The sequence below is a fragment of the Microtus pennsylvanicus genome, chromosome 4 (assembly GCF_037038515.1).
Source record: "Microtus pennsylvanicus isolate mMicPen1 chromosome 4, mMicPen1.hap1, whole genome shotgun sequence".
Taxonomy (NCBI): domain Eukaryota; kingdom Metazoa; phylum Chordata; class Mammalia; order Rodentia; family Cricetidae; genus Microtus; species Microtus pennsylvanicus.
Window position 1 is genome coordinate 133,541,305 of NC_134582.1, and position 24,054 is coordinate 133,565,358.

Below are 24,054 nucleotides of genomic sequence, written 5' to 3' on the forward strand. Positions count from 1 at the left end.
ATGTGCATTAACTATTTTGTTATTAGTATATCACCTTACATAAGTTCCCTTGTTGCTAATCCCATGAAAGATGTGGCTTTCATACAAAGGGCTTCTTCCTGTGCATTCTTCTAACATGCTCCAGAAATGGATTCTTTATTTATAATTATGCTTCTTGATTTTACTGTGTTGAATTAGATACTCACAGACCAAGAATTTCATACTATTTTTTTTCTAGTACTATTTTGCTCTGATAATTCTTGTTGTTTAAAATAAATTTATGTGAATTTAATCTCAAAAGCACAACACCTTTAAATGTTAATTTAAATTATACTTTTATGTAATATTTGCTTTGAGTGTATGGTGTGTGAGTGCAAGATTATGTGTGTGGACATCAAAGAACAACTCTCAGGACGTGGCTCTCTCTTTCTACTCTGGACAGTGGTGATGGAAATGTTGTTGTAATTCTTGTGGAATGAGCACTTATTCCTTTTTAATCATCTCACAAGCCTATTTATTTTTTAAAAGATAAAAGCTTCATAAATTCAATCTAAATATATGTTAAGTTGCATAAATAAAATAAAAAACAATAATGATATAAATTGAAGTATCTTGACAATGAGGACTAATGAGAACTCAAGAACAATGGCAGTGGGTTTTTGATCCTACTGCACGTACTGGCTTTGTGGGAGCATAGGCAGTTTTGATGCTCACCTTACTAGACCTGGATGGAGGTGGGTGGTCCTTGGACTTCCCACAGGGCAGGGAACCCTGATTGCTCTTTGGGCTGACGAGGGAGGGGGACTTGATTGGGGGAGGAGGAGGGAAATGGGAGGCGGTGGCGGGGAAGAGACAGAAATCTTTAATAAATAAATATTAATTAAAAAAATGAAGTATCTTAGTTATTTTAACAGAGGAATTGTGCAACTGCTCCTAATGATATCTATCTTATTGTGTGGGAGGCCACAAACTCAGTGACCTAGAAGGTCCTGCTAGGATTACCCTCAAGAATTTCACTCCTTCCCAGCACCACTTATAAACCAACTCATTTCCCATGGACCTTTAGGAGACAGTAAAGTACAAACTATAGCAAGTACAATATGCCTTTGTTTATTTCAAGACCTTTGGGCAGGGAGCTTATACGGTGTGGTTAGTGTTTGCACATATCACTCATCTATGCTGTTGTGATGGGCACGTATTATGACATGCCTGTCTGCTAAAAGCAACTGGCCAGAGAAGCTATTCTCAAAAGAATGTTCTACTAAGTAATTTAATACTTTTCCTTTCAATCATCTGTATATTACTTAATATATAAAATATCAGCTGCTGCTGCTGCACTGCCACATCTTTCATAAAGCTAGTAGAGTTGAATTCCTAATGAAATGGTGCCTGGACACCTTAGCTTGATTGACAGATACTCACGCACACCTTTAGAACATCTTCCCACAGATCTTGTGAGACACCCCTGGGGCATGGTGCTATCGGATCACAGTAGAAAACAAAGGTATCTAAGGAAAAATGCCTTAGATTTTCTCTCAGGGACTACATGTAGGAATTAAAAGCCTAGACCCAACATGTCTAAAGTTTAAATATTTAAAAACCTATTACTTGATTAATCTCTGCAGGTGCTCATCAAAAAAGGCAATGTTATCTCCAAAGTGTGGGCTCAGAGTGGACAGCAAGGGCCACGGTGGAAGAAAGTGGAAGTGTTCTTGGGCACCCACTCACACGCAGAGGTTTGCAACCTAAGCGAATTTTGAAGATAGAACTTAGTTAATTTTTGTCTTGAATACTAATTTATTTCTTTCTTTCTTTCTTTCTTTCTTTCTTTCTTTCTTTCTTTCTTTCTTTCTTTCTTTCTTTCTCTTATTATCCTCATCTCTTTTCATTCCCAATTTGATGTGTTGTGTGAATACAGAACATGTAACATTCCATATGGCATTTTCCATACAGATTTTACCATTTTAGAAAGCCATAACTTTTCCCAATTAGACAACTACACTTCTAGGTACACATAATGTGAGTGATAAAAGTCTTTTACTCCTAGCGAGCTTCTCACATTGAAAGACCACTTCCTCTATTTCTGAGATTTGACTCTCAGACATTGTAATACAGGTTTTGTAAATGTAGCTGCAAAAGTCATCTTTGAATTTTTTTTTAATGATTGAACTTCTTATACTGAATAGATTTATATAATTAAAATGTGTTGGAGTATATGATGGTGTGTATGTCTTTATTTTATGATGTATAAAATAGCACATACAGAAGAACCAAAGAAAATTTCAAGTAGTATGAATATTACAATTTTAAGTAAAATTTTAGTAAAATATCACAAAGTGATAAGATATTTGGTATTTTTTTCCATTTTGAGGGACTTAATAAGAATCAGGATATCTGTAGTTTAGATGGGAATTGAGTATTTTTTTATTTTTTGAAATAAAATAATATATAATTTTTATTTGTACGTATTTATTTTTTATTCATTTTACATACAGCCACAGTTCTCCCTTCTTCCCATCTTCTCACTCCCGCCCTCCCTCCAACCCACCCCCATCCTCTCCTCAGAAAAAGTAAGGCTTCCCAAGGGGAGCCAACAAGGTCTGGCACATTAAGTTGAGACAGGACCAACACCCCCAGTCCTAAACCCCTAACCCAACCGCCATCACTTCTAAATACTGGATGTAAAGCAAAGGATAGCCAGACCACAATCCACCGCTCCAGAGAATGTAGGTAACAAAGAAGACCCTAACAGAGATATATGGGTCACCCTGGGAAGGGAAAATAAATGAGATCTTCTGAAAAACACATATTTTTAGGATATTGTACTTTCATTTCAAAGTCCATTTATTATAAAAATGTAATGGCATGAAATAAAACCATTCTTAAATTTACTTTTATGCCATTTTCATGCAAATAGGTACTTAGACAGTTAAATAAACAAACCAGAGAAATTGATAATTATCAGTTTATAACGAGGTAAAATAACATATTTTTTTTACATTTCCCAAAATGTTAAGTATGGCTGACTTTCTTTTAGAGAGTCTAAACAAACAGTTACATAAAAAGCAGCTAAACTAAAAATAAAATATTTAAGATCTGGATCATTTGCCTTTTTTGAGTTCCTACAGATCAGTGTGTATTAAGACCCAAGAACAGGGTAGAATGGCGTGCCCATGATTTTCCTTAAAATCCCTTGCCTAACATCATCTGGCTTGTCCATGCTTGACCTCACACACCTCAGCTCATTACTGAAAGCGTAGGCATTTAATCGTTAGTTCCCAGGATTACACTACACTGACGTAAGTATTTGTTATAGCATTTCAATTTTTCTTTCCCAACTGTAAATCGAGTTCCTCCTACTTTGTCTCGTCCCACTGTTTCTTATTTGGACAGCTTTTACAGATAAAACTATATTACATATTAGAAGAGAAAACCAAACAATGGCTTTTAAAATAAATAAAGCAAGATGCTCATACCATATGTAAGAGACTGTTTTCTTCTTAGTTTTAATCATTGGAGTTGAATTTCATGAATTTGAAAATACTCAAGTAATAAGATCATAATTAAAAATTCCATTTTTTCTCTTGTTTGTATGCACAAGTAAGCTTCCTGGTTTGAATACGCAGCAGATATCTCTATGGCTCTTTTTCTGATAGATCAGCCTCTTTCAGCAATGGGAGATCTACATGATATATATGTATAAGGGCTTGAACTACACTGTCTCAGTTTCAGGAATGCCATGCAGAAAAAATGCCATATATTTCTTGTCCTATATTTGAGTATCTAGTTTCCTTATTATGCACTCAGAGATAGTGTAGTATGTGGGTAAAATGTTCAACCTGAAGAATTAATTGTTTGAGAATAAATTAGTGACTTTGCATATTATAAGACATCATTAGAAGGAAGCTAGATATTCAACTTCTATGGATGCTCAATGGAGACAAAAAAAAATCTCAGTGAGAATATTTAAATGGATTTGCTTCTGTGAGACATAGATTTCCAGATCATGTATCAAATTCCTTAACAGTTGTATGCATATTGAATATTAATATGGAGAAATTATTTTCAAAATTGTATTAAGTGATATTTCAGCATGTGGACACACTTATGAATTTTGCTTTTTAAGATTCAAATATACACATATTGAAATTTGGCTAAAAAGTCTGTTCATATTGATAGACTCTTAAAAGTATGGATAACATGTAAACACTTGCTTTTTCTTATGACTTATCCATCCTTTCAGTAACAAGGTATTGAGCATCTGCTGTGCAAAAATACATTGAGAAGGCACAGTGATGAGCATACATATTGCTCGTGATTCTTCATTCCCATGATTCCTTTCTCTTTAGACTCAGAAAGATCAGAGTTTTTAACTCATGACTTATACTGTGAAGCAACACTGAGAAGTTTGCATAGTCTTACTTGAGAAAACCCTATATTTAAACACAAGTTTTGTTATGATAACCAGGGCCATCATACACAGACACCCACACACCTCTGTATGTACTAAGGACTTTGCCACGTATTTAAAATATCTACTCATTTATCCTTTTCAGCAGTTCAATCCTATGAAAAATATAATGGGTACATCTTCAGTCTATAGATACACAAAAGTAACTGGGTTCTCTCTCTCTCTCTCTCTCTCTCTCTCTCTCTCTCTCTCTCTTTGTGTGTGTGTGTGTCTAAGAAGGAAGCAGTCTTGTTTTGGATTCGAGAGTCAGCACAGGGAGTAGAAGTGGAGGGAGACTATAGACTTCTGCCTGGAGTCTATAGTCTATATGCTAACCATGCATCTCTTAGGTGGTACTGCTGCTTTTCTCATATTCCCAGAATTGAGTATGGAACAGACTCTCATGATCTTTAGTCTTTCTGACCTCTGTCACTTTCATTTGGGCGTATTCGTTATGAAAGTCAATCTAGATGTTCGTGTGGCCATGTTTGTTTGTGCTCTGGACTTCTTGACAGCCTAATGCTAATTGGCTCCTTTTGTTCCTTTTGTCTTTTTAGATTGTCTTTAGGGCAAAACGTGGTATCAGTTACATAGGAGATGTGGCAGTCGATGATGTTTCCTTTCAAGATTGCTCCCCATTACTTAACACAAACAGAAAGTGTGCTGCTGACGAATTCACGTGTGCTTCCAAGCACTGCATTCTACAGGACAGGCTGTGTGACTTTGTGAATGACTGTGCAGATAACTCAGACGAGACTGTGTTCATCTGTGGTAAGTGAACGTGTTTCTCAGGTTCCCACTTGAAACCCAAATTTCAGTTGATCTTAGTGGCAGGTGCAGTCGTGGTGGTTTAACTATTTGAGTGGTCTCCTTTCTCCCTCTAAGTACTTAACTTTGAACACAATGTATGGAAAACTGACGAATGGCCTTTTTTTGCACAAAGGTATAAGCAATTGGAGTTAAATTGGAAAGTAGGTGGGGGAACAGTTATTTACCATATGAAACAATGTATTTGGAAAACAGACCAAACTCCCATCAAAATCAATTTATGTAGATTGGTAAGTATGTGCACTTTGATTTTAAAAGGCTGACATCTATTTACATAAATAAGATGTGATTTGTCAATAAATAAAACAAAATAATGCTATGGAAATGTATTAAGATGGCAAAGTGTTCTAATGTGGTAGATACAGACTGACGTTGTAGAGCTATTCTTTGGGTTCACCTCATACTAGACAGCACCTATTAAAAAGTCCTTAGCTAAATGGGCCCTATGTGCTTATTCAGGTAACCCTCTAACATTGCCTGGCATTATCCAAGGCTGCTTTGTTTCACTGTAAATGAGGTAAATACAGATTGTCAAAATGAAGGTTGATAGGTCATTCTACTGTTACATTATAACATTTTGAGCTAGAATGTTATAATTAGGTATTATCTGCATCTTGAAACCAAATCTGTACTTTCTTTCTTTGTTTTCCGTTTATTTATTTATTAAAGATTTCTGTCTCTTCCCCGCCACCGCCTCCCATTTCCCTCCCCCTCCCCCAATCAAGTTCCCCTCCCTTGTCAGTCCATAGAGCTATCAGGGTTCCCTGTCCTGTGGGAAGTCCAAGGACCACCCACCTCCATCCAGGTCTAGTAAGGTGAGCATCCAAACTGCCTAGGCTCCCACAAAGCCAGTACGTGCAGTAGGATCAAAAACCCATTGCCATTGTTCTTGAGTTCTCAGTAGTCCTCATTGTCCGCTATGTTCAGTGAGTCCGGTTTTATCCCAGGTTTTTTCAGACCCAGGCCAGCTGGCCTTGGTGAGTTCCCGATAGAACATCCCCATTGTCTCAGTGTGTGGGTGCACCCCTCGCGGTCCTGAGTTTCATGCTCGTACTCTCTCCTTCTGCTCCTGATTTGGACCTTGAGATTTCTGTCCGGTGCTCCAAAGTGGGTCTCTGTCTCCTTTCATCGCCTGATGAAGGTTAATATTCAGGAGGATGCCTATACTTTCAATAACAATGTTAGTATCAGAACTAATATTTGTATAGAACATTTAATGTTTAAAGCCTTTATTTACTCATTTCCATCTGATCTTTATTTAACCCTTAGAAGACAGTGAAACAAATATTATTAGTGATTATTATAGGTGAAGCTACCAACAAGACTGGTTTATGTTTCATCATAATAAATACAAATGGTATTAAATTGGTCCTGGTACCTGAGTACTTTGATTTATGACCCATTGCTCTACACAAGCTATGAAATCATATATTAAAAACTTATTCTTTCAGAGAAGTTGTTGAGATGAAATATTGCCTGATTTATAGAGTATGTGTCACCAAATATAAGGACCTGAGTTTGGATCCCAGCATTAAAATCCTAGTACTGTGTGGTAACAGCACTGGAGGATGGAGGCAAATGATCCCTGTAGCTCTCTGATCAGCCAGCCTAACCTGATAGTAAACCCCAGGTTCAATGAGAAACCCTTTATTAAAAAAATATGGTGAAGTATGATTGACTTTCAGACTCTTTATTCTTGCATACATTTGTAGGAAACTTTTGTACATTGTAAAAATCCACATAAACATGTATATACACTTTGCAATTCATACATATAGGTATAAAATAGTTATTGATATAGTTTTGTTTATTACACAAATATTTGTTACTTGAACATGAAAAATGTGTATAAACCAAGTAAAAAAAATTAGGTAATTATAAAATGCTGTATTTACTAATATATAACTATTAGTATGTATATTTACCTTTGAATATTTTCTGCTAAATTTCAGTTAAAATTTTGCATTCAATGATTACATTGTTGCTTTAGTGGCATTTTCATTTGAATAACAGGCTAATTTCAAGTTATTATTTAAATAATACAGATATGTTTTTGATAATCAATTGTAATGTGGCCTTTGTTATTTGAAAAGTTATAATTTAATGTATTTTTCAGTGCTCAAAACATCAATTTACTACAGAGTAAACTTTTCCTCATGGCATTTTTGCTAAAATATTATTGATATTTTAGGATTTTGGTACTTATGAAATCCAGTAACGTACTATGAGACATATGTTTGAAACTTTCTCTCTTAAACATTCTTTTTTATGAAGCAGCCATGAGGGGGTAACCCTTTCTAACAGGTCTCATTTCCTTCCTCTCCCCATTTTCTTCTCCTATATTATCCTCTCTTCTCCCCAACTTCTCTCCTCATCCCTCTGTCCCTCTCTCCATCCCCCCTCCCTCCTTCCCTTCCACACTCATAACAGCTGAGATTTCCTGCTTTTGACCTGTTTGCTCTCTTGAGATACAGTTTCATGGAGCCAAACCGTCGTCAAAGTCATTATTTATCTGAGACTGGCTTTGAACTTTTGATCCTCCTTCCTTCACCTCCTAAGTGCTGGGATTATAGGCAGGCGATACTGTGCGTGCTTTTCAGGACCTGTTCTATGGTGATCACATTACTAAATGCCTTGAATTTTTATTGGGCCAGTGCATGTCAGAACATAGAAGTTAAATTTATTCCAGAGACTGCATAGGAAAGAGGAAAATGTTTTCAACTCCTTAGTACAAAGGGTCAACAAAAAGTTAAAATGATCCTCCAAATAAGCCATATTTGACCTGGTTCTAATTACAGAAACAGAATCCTTTTTTCCATAGCCTTCTTTCTTCTATTATACAGTTTAAGCATTCTAACGTATTCCCAGTCTGCTGGTCTTAAATGTTATGTTTTAATTACAGAGTAGCTAGAACCTGCTGAGGGAATTATGAGTGCTCTTATCCTACATATGCTATAAACTTTGATGTTCTAATTAGATCTGGAAGAATAGGAAGAAACAATTAAAAGAGTCACCATAGCAACTGACTTCAGAACTTTAGCTGGCAAGCTTTTAAGGCTTTGGGCTTAAAAGTCTACTTTTTATTGAGAATTTTAAGTATACCTTGAACATCTATCATAGCTAAAGGGAATTTCAACTCCTGAAGCATCATCATTAATCAGGAGTGTAACATCTACAAATAACATAAAGAATGGTAAAGTCAGCTCTGGGAAAGCAGTATTTTGGAGTAAAAAGTAATAAATTATAATACAAACTTATCTATTGTTTAATTTGATGTAAATTAATATGAACTCTTAAATCATAACCTATTAGAAAATGAAAATCACTTGTTAATTTAGAATTTAATAACTTCTCTAAAATATTGAAAATACTCCCCCAAACTGATTAGTTTATCTAAAATCTTCAAATACTTAATTTAATATAGTTGATATAAAGTTTCCTAAGGAAAATAATTGTAATTTAAGTTCCTTGTAATTTTATTGTATTTAATCATTCACTTCAGAAAGAGGATTGCTGAGATTGTTGGTAGTCCAGGCTGTCATCAAACTCAGGATCCTTCAGCCTCACGTACCACGAAAGCTCTGGGATTTTAGGAATGAAACACCATACTGGACTTTCTCTTAATATTTGAGTTGGAAATTGTTCAATGGTATATAACACATAGTATAGCAGGCATTATCAAAATCCTTAAATTCTGCCAATGGAAGGTAAATGTGTAACTCAATTAAGCAGCTTTATATTTCTTTTCATTTTAAACATGCAGAGAATGGGCAAATTAAACGCAATGGAAATTACATAAACATTAAGCCAATTTCAAGACTTTAGTTATACATTAATTAACATTAATATTAATATTAATAGGCTGGACTCAATTAGTAGATAGAAAAATTCCCACTGGATAAGATTCAAATAATATTTTAATAACCTATACCCTTCCCTCAGAAAAGCACAATAAAATTAAGAAATGTTCCCAGATACAGAAGCATAAAACAATTCATAATAAAACTTATGGGCCTTGTTAAGGTAATACTCAGGTAATTAAAAAAGATTTGTAAAGTTTTTCATAACTCAGCTAAAATACCAAAAAAAACCCCAGTGTACATTGGAGTTTAAAAACAATTTCATAAATTTTATGGATCAATTATATGTCAGTCAGCATATGAGTTTTGTAAGACTACACAAATTTTTTTTTTCAGCAGAGTACATCACATATTTCTGTTAAATAGAAAATATTTTCTCTGTGTAGGCAGGTAGATGCACAGAACATATAGAAACATACATAAAGGCTCACACAAGTATGTGTTATGTATGTAAATAGTATGGCAAGGATAAGACTTCACAAGAATGGATATAAGCAAATCTTTAAGCATAGGATGGACTTGTTTTCATTGAAAATGTATCTGTGTTCGAATGGAATTGACTGTGGTTTAAATTTTTATTTCCCAAATGAATAATAATGCTGAGCATCTTTTTTTGAAACCCTTTTCCATGAAATAATTTTATTATTCACCTATTGAGTTTTTATGTATATGCACATGAGTCATGGTGTACATGTGAAAATTAAAGATCACCTTACAGGATTAAGTTCTTTTCTTTTACTATGTGTATGAATTCTGGACATTGAATTCCAGTTGTCAAGTATGACAGCAAATGCTTTTGTCTGCTCAGCTATCTTTTAGGTTTGCTTTTCTCCACTGAAAAATAGAATTACTGGGTGGGAGAGATGGCTCAGTGGTTAAGAGCAATGCCTGCTCCTCTAAAGGTCCTGAGTTCAATTCCCAGCAACTATATGGTGGCTTACAACAATCTGCAATAAGATCTGGTGCCCTCTTCTGGCCTGTAGGCATGCATGTAGGCAGAATACAGTATACACAATAAATAAAATAAATTTTAAAAAAAGGAAAAAAGAAAAACTTAAAAAAAATAAAAAATAGAATTACTTATATTTTATTGAGTCACAGGACTTAACATACATTTCTAGATTAAGCTATTGCTAAATGTAAAACTTCTTTTTTCAAAACTGTATTATTGCTCTCTATGTTGTCTTAAATCTCTTTTTTTTTTTAATTTAGTGTATGTTTTGGATGAATACAAGCATGTATGTGCCACAGCTTATGTGGAAGTTTGAGAATAGCTTTTAGGACTGAATTTTTCTCTCCCACCTTGAGATAGCTTGAGATAGTCTCTCTCTCCCCATCCATCCATCTATCTGTCTATCTATCTATCTATCTATCTATCTATCTATCTATCTATCTATCTATCTATCTATCTATCTATCTATCTCCCTCCTGCTTCTTTGAGTACCCCAAAGATGGGTTCTGCTTCATTCTTATCTCAAGCTCCCATCTTAAATTAAGAGCGCCAGAATTACTAATATGAGCATCCAGGACATTTGGGCCTGCCAAGGTTCAAGCTAGATTTTTTAGATCTAACATTTTCTTTGAATCTATTTCAGTTAATCTATTTCTCCTATTGTATCTTTAATGCCTGAGATTCTCTCTTCCCTCTTTTGAATTCTGTTGGTAATGCTTACATCTGTAGGTCCTGTTTGCTTACCCAGGTGTTCTTTTTTCTGAATTATGTCAGTTTGTGGTTTGTTTCTTGCTTCTATTTCAATATTTGTTTTATGAACATTTTTTTTCTTCATCTCTTTGTTTGTTTTTTCTTGGCATTCATTAAGGGATCTGTATAATTTCTTCAATTTTTTTGGTTATCTTTACCTCAATTTCTTTAAAGCAGCATTTCATTTAGTCTTTAAGGACCTCCGTCATCAACATAGAGTTGGCTTTAAGATCATTTTCTTGTGCTTCTGCTGTGTTGGAATATTCAGGGCTTGCTGGAGTGTGATGGCTGGGCTCTGGTGGTGACATATTGCCATAACCATTGTTGTTTGTGTTCTTACATTTACTTTTAGGCATCTGGATTTGGATTGATTATAGGTGTAGGCGCCAAATTTTAGGTTTGTCTTTGTTGGATGAATGTTTCTTCTTCCTTGGTTTCTTTTCGTCTCTGGTCTTCGGCCATGGCCTGTGGTTGAAAAGAGGGTCACAATCCATGTTCGGGGCTTGACTACTGATGGCCTGGAAGGCTTCTGGTTCATTAGGGGCTTGCTGCCCACGTTCAAGGTTGAAGTTTTAGCTAAGTATGTGCATGGCCTTTGTCCTGGTCAATGGTCCTTTGGGGTTTAGATGCCAACCTGGCTTCTGTTGGGGTAGGAGCCTTCTGCCTGCTTTCAGGGAGTTGGCCTGGTCTTTGTGGTTCAGAAGTGGTCTGGCCACTGGGGATCAGAATTCTGGCCTTGTCTCTAATAGGGTGGAAGTTTCTGCCAAAGGTGTGGGCTGGGATACGGTGATGAGGCAAGGAGGAGCAGTTGGAGTTATAGTGTATGAAGGAAGTTAGGATGGTGGGCAGTCTTACCTATGGTTCAAGACGTTGGCCTGGCCCGGGTAGTGTGGGAGGTTTCCATAGAGGTGTGGGCTGGGCTATGTGCTTTTTTTTACTTACTTTTCTAGTTTCATTACCCAATTACACCCTGTCTAGCCTTCAAAGGGAAAGAGAGTCTTGTTTCTGATGTCTGAATTAGACCACACAGCTTTTTTTCATTAATTGTACTATCTGTAGTAGTCTGTTGATGTAGTTTATATAAAGTTGAGGAAGTTTCCATTTATATGTAATTTGCTGAGAGTTTTAGGGTGGACGTTGCAAAATGCTTTTTCTCTATCTGTATTAACTTTCCCTCTTCAGCCTATTGTGATGAACTGTATTGCATGGCTATTGAGTGCTGAATCAGGTTTACAAACACATAAGTGATATCATTTAGTTATGAGGTAGAGTTATTTTTTTAAATAGTGTTGTATTGGGCATGTTAATGATTATACTGAGGATTTTTTGCATCCTTGTTGTCAAAAACGTTGTGGAGAACCTTCCTAATTTTGTAGGGTTCTGTTTTCTTCTTAGTATTTTCTTGATAAGTAAACTTTTGAGTGCTTGTCAGTTTTGGCAAAATTGATTATTACATTCTTGTAGTAGGAACTGCAGGCTATGTTCCTACCACCCCAGCTCCCGGTCGCCTGGCTAGCTTATGCCCCAAAATAACAACACACAAACTGTATTCTTTTAAACTCTGCTTGGCCCATTATATCTAGCCTCTTCTCGGCTAACCCTCGCACCTGGACTAGCCCATTTCTAATAATGTGTTTAGCACTCCAAGGTGCGCTTACTGGGAAGATTCTAGCCTGCGTCCATCCTGGGTCAGAGCTTCATGGCGTATGCCCGGGAGAGGGGAGCATGGCCTCTGAGCTCACTTCCTCTTCCTCCCAGCATTCTGTTCTGTTTGCTCCTCCCACCTATGTTTTAACCTATCAGGGCCAAGCAGTTTCTTTATTACTTAACCAATGAAATCAACAGATTGATATATGACACACCCACATCACATTCTTGCCTAAAACTGACAGGTATGAGTAGATTCTGGGACTACTTCATTTCTCTCTGATCTTCCTTGTGCCAGAAGCTCCTTGAGGCATAACCTACTAGGGACAAAAATAGCAGGGAAACAAAAGCAAACTTCCTAAGTATGTGTTTATTAGCAATATGGATTCATTCATTATTTTATGAAAGTCTTAAAAAATGAGCATTTATTTATTTCTTTAGAAAATATTTGTTGATTATTATATAACAGGTTTTATTCTGCTTATGATGTAGTGAGATAGTACAGTGTAACATAGACAAGAATTTTCTCTTCTTACAGAATTTCATTTGTAAATGTTTGTTTTAACAGTGAGAAACACAAACAAAATAATAAAACAACAATATTTACACAGAACAAAATAATTATAGTGCCACATATATTTTTATGCTATAGTGATAGTGTCTCTGTAAGGGGGAAAATTGAGAAGTAGATATTTAGAGTGATCGATAGTGGTATTGAATGTGGTAGTCATATTAGATTTTATTGAGGAATTACATTGAAATTAAAATGGGAAGCATTGCTGGTTGATGCCAGGAAATATAAAACATATTTGAAAGCAATAATTAAAGCAGACCTTTTAATACTGCTAAGCTGCCAGCAATCATATAATTTTTACATTTATTTATCATTTGCTTATTGTGAGCATTCATGTGTGTGTGCATAGCATATATGAGTGCACACATGTATGTTGCAATGTACACATGGTGGTCAGAGGACAGCTTGATGGAGTTTGTTCTGCTGCTTTACCATTTGGGTCCTGTGGATCAAACTCATACAGGTCACAAGCTTGGTAGCAAGCACCTTTACAAGTTGACTCGATCCTTTGGTTTTTATGTTAGCACAAGGACAGTTTCATCAGGCAGCTGTCATTTATTGGGTTGTTTTCATCTTGAATCCCAATTAGAAATTATAGTTCCCTAATTTTCTAGTGAAAACATCCATCTGGGGGCAATGGGAGATAGGTCTGAATGATGTATGTATTGTATAAATTTTATCTGTACAGCATTTGACCTGCATAGGATGCTTGTGCACCACAGTTTACCTGGTGCCCACAGAAGCCAGACTAAGACAGTAGATCCTATCTTCTGGAACATGAGTTACAGATGATTATGAGCTAACATGTAGGCTCTGGGAATTGAACTCAAGTCTTTTGGAAGAGCAGCCAGTTCTCTCAGCTGCTGAGCCATCTCTCCAACCCCTTGTTATATTGTTAGTTAGAGTAGGTTATATTCTTCTCGGCATAATCTCTCTGTTACATTCAGTTCCACGATCCATCTAAACCACTGCATTGAAATTTGTGTCATTTGTGACAGAGTGAATATGGCACTGCTGAGTGTCCTCTGTGAATTTCTTTGTGGACTAGCCTGGGTACTGAATGTCTTTGATACTTGTAAGATACTTGTAAATGTTCACTGGACCTGTGTTCCCCAAATCGCTGTAAATCAAATGTATAATTTAATATATTATCTATGAGCCATCTTAGTTTAGCAGTGCAGTGTATGTACTTTAGTATATTAGTTGTGTCCCCTAGAGCCTGAACGGATGACTTGGAGTTGTCCAGCATCATAGGAGAGACTCTTACAGCGTACTTTTAGTTCACTGTGGTCAAATGTGTCTCTTTACACATTACAAAGTCAAAAAAACTAAGCCAAACCATAAAAAAATTGAAACCCCATGTTTTTCTCAAGTTAAAATTCATGTTAAAAAAGTAAGCAAATGATTTGTAATTAGCACATGCCATTTGACTTGCTATTACCCAGCTTCCTTTGTCTTTATTTATGTGGCATACACTGATAACTCCAATATACCCAGCCTTGGCAGAGCCAAAGAGAAAAAGATATGGAATGCATGATTTTGGTGGTGCTTGCCCAGTAAGGGAAGAGTCTGTATGAATATCCACATTTTGAGAGAGGGGGAAATTACAGTTAAGTGCAAATTGCTTCTGCAGAGAAAAGAAGGAAATAACAAAGTCGTCTTTAAACACTAATCCCAACATTGGCTTGCATAAAGGTGATACATCATCCTGAAAACAATGGGCATGTGTTCAGAAACTTGATTAATCATGAGCTAAGAATCTTTTGCTTTCCTTGGGAGATTATGTTAGAAAGTAGGTCAGGTATCATAATGTTAATAAGCCAGGTTTTCTGTGAAGGAGCAGCTGCCCTAAGCTTTAGGAAGTCATTACTGAAGGCTGCCGCTGAGTGGCTTACAGCTCAGAAACCTTTCATTGTCTCTTCAAAATTACCAGCACTCACCCCTCCTCTTCCTTATGCAGTATTTTGTATAACATAGTAGGGTATTGTTGTCCAAATTTTGCACTCAGATTGGCAGTAGAGATGAAGAATTTTTGCATGAAATGTTTTTATTGATCAGTTAAATGCTTTGAATATGTAAAATTTATTTTAAGTTTTCAAAAATTAACATTATCATGGGAAGTTTATCACAATACTATGTCCTAAAATATTTTCATAGGCAACCAAATATACTTCATGTAGAAGATATTTTTAAAGACTTATTTTTTTCATTCTTTTTTATTTTATTATTATTATTATTAAAATTTTTCACTTCCTTCCCTCCTCCCATTTCCCTCCCCCTCCCCCTATCCCCCTTCACCTCCCTTTCCAGTCCAAAGAGCAGTCAGGGTTCCCTGCCCTGTGGAAAGTCCAAGGTCCTCCCCTCTCCATCCAGGTCTAGAAAGGTGAGCATCCAAACAGTTCCTACAAAGCCAGTCCATGCAGTAAAATCAAAACCTAGTGCCATTGTCCTTGGCTTTTCAGTCAGCCCTCCTTGTCAGCCACGTTCAGAGAGTCCAGTTTGAACTCTCATCTGGTGATGGATGGAGATAGAGTCAGAGACCCACATTGGAGCACAAGACTGAGTTCTCAAGGTCCATATGAGGAGCAGAAGGAGAGAGAACATGAGCAAGGATGTCAGGACCGCGAGGGGTGCACCTACCCACTGTGGCAGTGGGGCTGATCTAATGGGAACTCACCAAGGCCAGCTGGACTGGGACTGATGGAGCATGTGAAAGACTTATTTCTTTAAATTTATTTCTTTTGAGTGTTTTTTTTTTTTATAGCTTTATCACTTTGTATGCATTGCTCACAATGGCCAGAAGAGGGCATTGGCTTCCCCTGGAACTTCAGTTATAGATAGTTGTAAATCTCTTTGTGGATACAGGGAACAGAATTCCAGTCCTTTGCCAGAGGAAACTATGCCCCAAAGCACTAAGTTATTGTTCTAGCCCCAGAATATACTTTTAAAGCACCATTAGCAAAGGTCTTAGTTTTTCATGTTATTATTATTGTTTAATGAAAATGATAAGAAAATAAGGAACTACAAATGAAATGATTATATCACTAATTCCTACTGAGATCACCCTGTAATAATTGCAAAATTATATCAATTTCCTTTAAATTTTGAGATAATATGAATGTACTGGAAGCTATGCATAGATAATACAGAAGTCTTCTGTGTCCTTCATGTAGTTATAGCATTAGTAACAGAACAGAAGTGTATGTAGTAAAGTGTCAACTAACACAGTGGTTTTGGCACAACATGTGTGTTTAGCTTTCTTGTATCTTATAATATGTGCTGATTTTATAATAATTGCTGCAGCTAATAGTTTCTGTATTCATAAATATATCTTCTGGCCTATCACATACAGTTATCCTTATTTCCACCATTTTGGCTTTGGAAAACTATGGATTTTATTTTGATTTCTAGTTTTATATTTTATCATTTTTTGAAAAAAGGTATATGGCTTCCCCAGACTGTCTCTTTTCTATCAGGATAATACCATTGAGGTACTTTGGCATTGCTTATATAAATAATTTTTTCTTAATCTCTTACTCATGTTCTATGATATAGATATAACATTCAATGTTTTATTTACAATATTAACTATATCATCTTGCATGAGTACTAGCACTGAATAAGAGCTGCTTTTTCTCCAACACTTAAACACTTGATATTATAACTACTTTTATTCTTGCTGTTTTGATGGGTATGGGATAGTATGACTGTAATTTGTATCACCCTTAGTTTTAACAATATTGAATATAATTTCATTGCTTTTGGACACAAACTCCAATGAGTGCCTTTGGAGTCCAGCCCCAAGGTCCTCTTCAGGGTTTAAAATGGATTCGACAGCAAGTGAAGGATACTTCTTCTTTGGGTATCTGATGGATAATGAATTCTGTCACACCTGTGGTATTTCAAACATATCACTATATTCTTCTGTCTCTGTTCAAATTTTATTTTCTCCCTAGCTTAAAAGATCTCTTGTTTCAGGAGGCTTGAAAAAATGAAAAAAAAATTACAAGTTACCTCTCATTGGTCAAAAGCACATTCCTAGGGTAAACAATAAGTAATTGAGCCATTTGAAAGGGCCTCACAAAGATTTCAAGGTTTCATGATTTCAGAAGAAAGAGTGACCAGTCAAGGGTGGGGCACAGTGCCAGTGACAAAGTTTGAGACATAGGTCTATTGTCAGCAGACTTGGCAAGTGAAGAATTGGCATGCTTTTCTTAGGGTGCTTTGTGTAGCAACCTTGGTTGGACATCTGTGACTCTAACCTTGTGCATAGCTGTAAAGTTTTAAACTTATGAACCATTTACAATAATCCTTTAGTCTAGTTTGAACTTTCTCTGAGGTGAAAATGAACAAACTGTGTGCAGTTAGTCTGAGCAAAAAGAACAAGACAGGCTTTTAAGTGTCTACAGTCCTCATGGGACAAATAGATCTAGTTATGAAGCATATCCTAGTATATTTTCTATATATCAAAATTATGTATCTAAATGAAAGATTGTCTTCCTGACTACCCATATATATATATATATATATATATATATATATATATATGCACATAAGATTGAGATGTAATCATGAGATTACATATACACATCACATGAGATTACACACTACAATGCAGATATTAGGGAGACAGTTTTAGCTGTTTTAGCAAAAGTGAGCAACAGTTTCCAAAGTCAATGGTCCTGCAGGCCTTGCTTAGGTAGGATTAACCTCCATCAGAGAATCACTTATTTGGTGGGTTGACATCTGAGCACTAGCTGATGTAACTCTCATGGCCTTCGACAAAACTCCTACAATGTAGCTCTAACAGGGTATCTCACTATGTTCTCTGATTGACTGGAAACTCATTATGTGACCAGAGTGGCCTTGAACAGAGATTCATCTGCCTCTGTCTCCCAAATTGCTGTGATTTTTCATGCATGCGTTTTTAAAATTTATATTTTTTCTTATTAAAATGCTTTTTCATTCTTTTACTGTTTTCTAAGTAATATTTTTACAAACAACTTTAAACATCATTTTATACATTATTGATATATGGGTGAAAAAATTTGCCCTTAGGCCCTAATTTGTGTTTCAATTCCTTCAACAGATATTTAAGCAAAAAAAAACAGTTTTAATTTTTATTAAGTTCAATGTGTTAATATTTCCTCTTCAGAATCATGGTTTTGAAGTAGTACCTAGGAAAACTTTGGAAGAAGTCCTAGCCGTTACAAATTTTCTCCTGTTCTTCTCAAAGTTTTATCACATGTATTTTATATTTAAGTCAGTAACCCATTTTGTTTATTTTTGCAAAATGTGTAAAGTTTAAGCTAAGAGCCTTTATTTTCTTATAGCTATACATTAGTAGCTCACAGTCTCAAGTCTTCCCTCCATTCAATTGCTTTTTCATTATTACTTTGCCATTTACATCCATGCCAAATATAATTGATTGTAATGACTAAAGAATAGTTTTTATAATGCCAGGAAAACACACACACACACACTATTATATAATATTATATAATATATGCAATTATATTATATCCATACATGATGGTAACAAAAATAGAATATTTATATTGTTATATTATATTATATCCACAATTTTAATAAAAATACAACCAGGAGGTTAATAGCATAGAGAGGATAGACAACAGGAATAGCATGAATAATCCCAAATAGCAGCAATATTTAAGAGGAGAATGCTTACAAGTGAAAGAATCAGAGGCAGCAGAAGGAAAAGGAGGGAAATCACCCAATCATGGTGGTCACCAGAGACAAAGGATACTTTTTTTATTAAAGTGGTCAGCATCACTGGCTGTACATACAGTAATAACGTGAGGATTCAGAAACCTCTGCTGAGCTAATAACAAGGAAGGGCAATGGTAATCTAATAAAAACTAATAGAAACTATTTGAAATTTTTTATATTTAATGGTGTCAGTCCTATTTCCTGCTATAGCTACCCTGACTTACACCTAATTCAGGCACTTAAAATTTTGAATTAGAAATATAATTTAAAATTTACTCATAATAAACTTCTATTGTTATGTTATTTTTGATAACTTATTGAGCATGTGAAAACTATTCAGCATAGCGTGAAATTTTTACTTTTGTATTTGCATATTCTCCAAACATCCTCCTCTAATGTATTTTTAAGTAAAATATACTCTCACTATCTCTCCTTGTCAGGGTTTATATTGCTGTGATAAAACAGGTCCCACTGTATCATCGAGGGAGGTCATAGCAGAAGAAAACCATTAAGAAAAAAGTGTTAATGTTGTACAACTTTCCTCCTTTAAACATTAATTCATGCTTCATGGAATGGACTATATCTTTTCTTTCACCTTTGTTTCTTGTGTCTCATTAAATAATTAGGAATGCTATTATTAAGTAATGGAGTCTAACTTGATAAATACTCCCTGAAACAAAAGTTATAACTTATCATTTTAATTGTTTAGAAAAATATTTAATATAGACATGGAAAATTGTGAAATTTTATATAAAAAATGAAATATGCGCTAACTTGAGTTAGTTATTGCAATAAGCTGCAGAAATTAAAGGTTAAGTTGTATGGAACACCAAACTATCTCTTAGATGTTCTCTCGAATACTTAACTACTTGTATTGTTTAAGATACATTTTTCTCTCATTTCCATGTTTGTAGTAGTTATACAGACATCTCTTAATAGTTATATAATAGGCTATAAACCTAAAAATGTTGGCAAAAATGTTTCAGAATTAAGCCATATGCTACAATTGGTCATGTCTTACAAATTATTTGCTCAGGACACTTATAAAAGACATTTAATGTGTTTTTGGTAATTGTATTATTTATTATTTCCTCTTTCCTTCCCTCCTTCCAAACACTTTCACACACCCCTTCGTGTTCTTTTTCCTTAATTATTGTTATCTACATGTGTATATATGTATATATATGAACACTTTAAAGACATATTTTTGCTTGTATAAAACTTGAGTATGATTAATTTGCCCAAGTGTAGCAAAATATATCATTTATAATTATTTTCAAGTAATAAGTTTTGATTAATTTGTACTTAAATATTAATGAAGAAATAAAAACTTGTGAAAGCATAAACATATTGTGAGCTAGTATCCAGAAGGTGAAAAGCACCTAGGAAAAACCTTTGCAGCATGTCCACCTCTATTCAAACAAATAGCACTCCTGCGAAGAAAGCTTGTTTGGGCAACTGTTTGAGTTATGTTGAGGCAATCTTATTTAAATGTGAATGATTTTTATCATCAAAACACCGGGAACCATCCTCTCTAGCACACTAGCTAAAGAAAAACTAATAAAAGCATGTAGAAGGTGCAGCAATTTCCCTATAAAGAATTTACTGCACAATACTCTCCATAAAGTGTTCTTTCTAAATTCTTTCTATACAGCACCAAGGAATACATTTTATTTATTGACATATTCTCATCACTGATCAGATAAAGTTTAAATTAATAAACTGTTTCTATAGGTTATGATGCGAGGAATGTGAAATAAACAGCTTTTATGATTATTGTCATATCGTTTGGAAAGATAGAAATTTTGTAGTTACTTTTTATCATTTTTGAGGCAGACTAGTGATTTTTAGATCTTTCTTCTCGCCACACTGAACACACGATCCTAAGGTGGCTTTGAATGTCTGAAGCTACTTTGGGTTTACTTCTCCTGTGGTTGTGCTGACAAAGAACAACCCAGTACCATTTTCCTGGTCCCAGATGGAAGCAGAAGCCTCTCTAGTGTCTTTCTATAATCTGATTTCTTAAACTGTCTCATGTTTAACTAATATGTTCCCATAAAAAAAAAGGAATTGTGGGGCTGATCTATTGAGAGCTCACCAAGGCCAGCTGGACTGGGACTGAAAAAGCATGGGATAAAACCGGACTCTCTGAACATGGCGGTCAATGAAGGCAGATGAGAAGCCAAGGACAAAGGCACTGGGTTTTGATCCTACTACATGTACTGGCTTTGTGGGAGCCTAACCAGTCTGGATGCTCACCTTCCTAGACCCGGATGGGGGGCAAGGACCTTGGACTTCCCACAGGGCAGGGAACCCTGACAGCTCTTTGGACTGGAGAGGAAGGGGGAGAGGAATGGGGGGAGGGGGGAAATGGGAGGCTGGGAGGAGGCAGAAATTTTTTTCAATAAAAATAAATAAAAAAAAAAGAATTGTGAAACACAAAATATTTGGAATTCAAACACACATATACCCTGGGTAAAATGTGGTTGCTAGGTACAAACTCTACCATTGAGCTAAATTTCCAACCACCCCTTTTTTAAATTATTATTATAACAACAGTTTGATCAAATTTGGACTCAGTTTAGGATAATGTTTTCATCTTTCTACTTGCAAATCTCTTTAAAATCTTTTTGGCTCGTAATGATCTCTCTCTGGTTGACCAATGATTATGTCTGGATGATTAAAAGATGGCTCTGAATGACTGTGAGGTCTGCCTGATTGACCTTGAGATCTTGACCCATAAGATTTCTATCTTTATTATCAAAAGTATGTTAGGTAATATTATTGTTATTCAGAGAAGTAAGTGCCTGGGGGAGCCTTTGTTTTAGATCTCTCTGAATGACTATCTATTACCTGGAGTTAATTTCTGAATACTGGCCTTGATTTTCTTCTAAATTTTATCTTTGTGTTTTGGGTTCTATCCGACTCCATTCAGGTCTTACATTGTCATGCTCTCTTTAATTAAAAACTACTTTTTATCGTATGTGTTCAATTTATTGAACATTCATCAAGTAATAAGGTCTATTCAATAATAATATATAAAATTATCATATGAATTGTGGCCTGATTTGTGGCAAATGTGGCATTCAATTTTCAAGTGTTCTATGCCTTTATTTAACCTAAAAATCAAAACCTCACAGAATTCTTTGAAAAATAAACCTTTTATTTATTTATTATTCCATATACAAATATCTTTTAAAATGGTATGTTATACTATATAGGAGAAAGCTAATAAATTATATCTTCATTATATTTTTTTTAGGCATGCAATTATTTTGACTCAGAAGTCTATGTTAAATTGATTAGTTGTTACTCATTCAGCTAACCTTAAATCTTAGTCTATATTTTAATTATCTCTTTGTCATTATTACATTATTAGTAGGCATATTTCCATGCCTGGTTTATTCATGTCTTTTACATTGTGTAATTTTGTGTTTAAGCCAACACAAGTCAAAAATATAATTTTATTCACTGTCATTTCTGTTTTCATCTTTTCTGATACCTATGATCTCATCTCAGTTTTTACATCTTAATATTTGTGTCTCAAGAAAGATTTGTACTTCTTGATCATAAAATTACTATTTTATAACATAATTCCTGCTTAAAATTTCACTTATGAATGTAACTGCTATTTTATAAATCTTTCTTGTCTTGTCCAGCTCCATTACAATCTGCTTATTTATGCTCCTACTGCCTTTTACTCCTATTTTACATAAATCCTCTTTTTATGTGTTTAATGCTCACAGTGTATGTTAACCTGATTTGTCCAAGTAAAGTTGAATAATACATTTTTGAAGAATGAATAATCCTGATCCATGTTATTTAGCAGTATCTGGGTAACAGTACGGAAGTAGCTTTAGAATATGTGGCTACTATTTGGTACTCTCAATTTTGTTTGGTGTAGAAGCCCTTTTCTTGAGGTCCTGCACTGACCATACCCCAATTTCTAAGACATAATAGATTATAATTACTGTGAACTTTTGTAATGAGCTGGAGTTCCTTCTCACTCTGATTTGGCTCTGTGACTCCATAGTCACCACAATATTTAAATAATTCCAACAGTCCAGGACACCACTCATCATAATATCCCAGTTCCTGTTGTCTTTCTAGATGCAACCCTAACCCCTTTGCCCATGTTGGGCCTTACTATTACAAATGAAAATGAAGCTCTCTCCTTACTTTATGTCATATTCTTTCTTACTTCAAGAGAATAATAATCTAGGGGAAAGTATAAACAACTCACTTTGTTAAAATTATAAAGAACAAACTGACTCTTGAAATGTTAGATACCTGTTTAAGCTACTAAAAAGGAAATGAAGTTGTTTTATATTGACTATTGTAATTTAGAAACTATGTACTCACATGTAACAGCATTTTTGTATGGATAGTGAGGTTTTGTATGGATAGTGAGATAATGGTTTTGAGGCTAATGCTAGATTTGTAAAAAATTAATCTTATTTAAGCCATGGTCACAACTGTATACAACAAACTAAATTATTATATCTAAACATTGTTGTGGATATACCATTTAGACATTTTATTATTGCATGACACAAGGCATTTGTTATTTTGAGTTATGTACTTATTTGCATTACTTCCATGACAGTTTCATGCAATGTGCTTTGATCATATCCAAACTCCTCCTTCACATCCTCCTATACCCTTCCCTTTCTATCTGCATCTTTGTCCTTTCCTGTGTTCTTAAATTCTTCAAGACCAATTGTGATGCCCAGATAGGATGTGTGACCTTTCACTGGTTTACTTTCCAAGGGCTACACTCTCAGAGAAAATTGTCTCTTCCTCTTGAAAACTGACAGTTACCAAGTGCTCCATGGGTAGGATTGGGATTGTATGCTCACCCCCACACAACCCCCTTACTGGGATTTGGTTTTGCATTGCCTTTCATAGCTTCTGTGAATGCTGTCACAATTGCTGAAAGTTCATCTGTGCAGTTCCCTGCTGTGTACAAAAGCTAATGTTTCTTAGTAGTCATCTACTATGACAGAATCCTACACTCTTTCAAGCCAATCTTCCACAATGTCCTTGAGCCTAATGGGGGTATGAAATATATTTCTCCTTTTTCTCTAAGTGCTCCGAAATCTCTTATTTTCTACACCATGGATAGTTGGGTTGTGGGTATTTGTGTTAATTACTATCCACTGCAGATTGAAAAATCGCAGAGGTTGAATGATTGCATTTATTTTTGAATGTGATAAGTCATTAGAAGGAGGTCTCCATCAAATCCTTCTCCTTAGAGCTCAGGGAATCCTGCAGGAGAGGAAGT

General features: G+C 35.2%; 1 protein-coding gene across 2 annotated transcripts in view; it reads left to right on the forward strand.

Annotated features, from left to right (window-relative positions):
- Nucleotides 1–24,054, forward strand: part of Malrd1 (MAM and LDL receptor class A domain containing 1) — a 598,349-nt gene that overhangs the window by 245,583 nt on the left and 328,712 nt on the right. For both annotated transcript variants that reach the window (XM_075971104.1, XM_075971103.1), the window contains 2 exons: nucleotides 1,605–1,715; nucleotides 4,987–5,200. In XM_075971104.1, coding sequence (XP_075827219.1) covers nucleotides 1,605–1,715; nucleotides 4,987–5,200 — 325 coding nt within the window. The remainder of the gene's footprint in view (nucleotides 1–1,604; nucleotides 1,716–4,986; nucleotides 5,201–24,054) is intronic.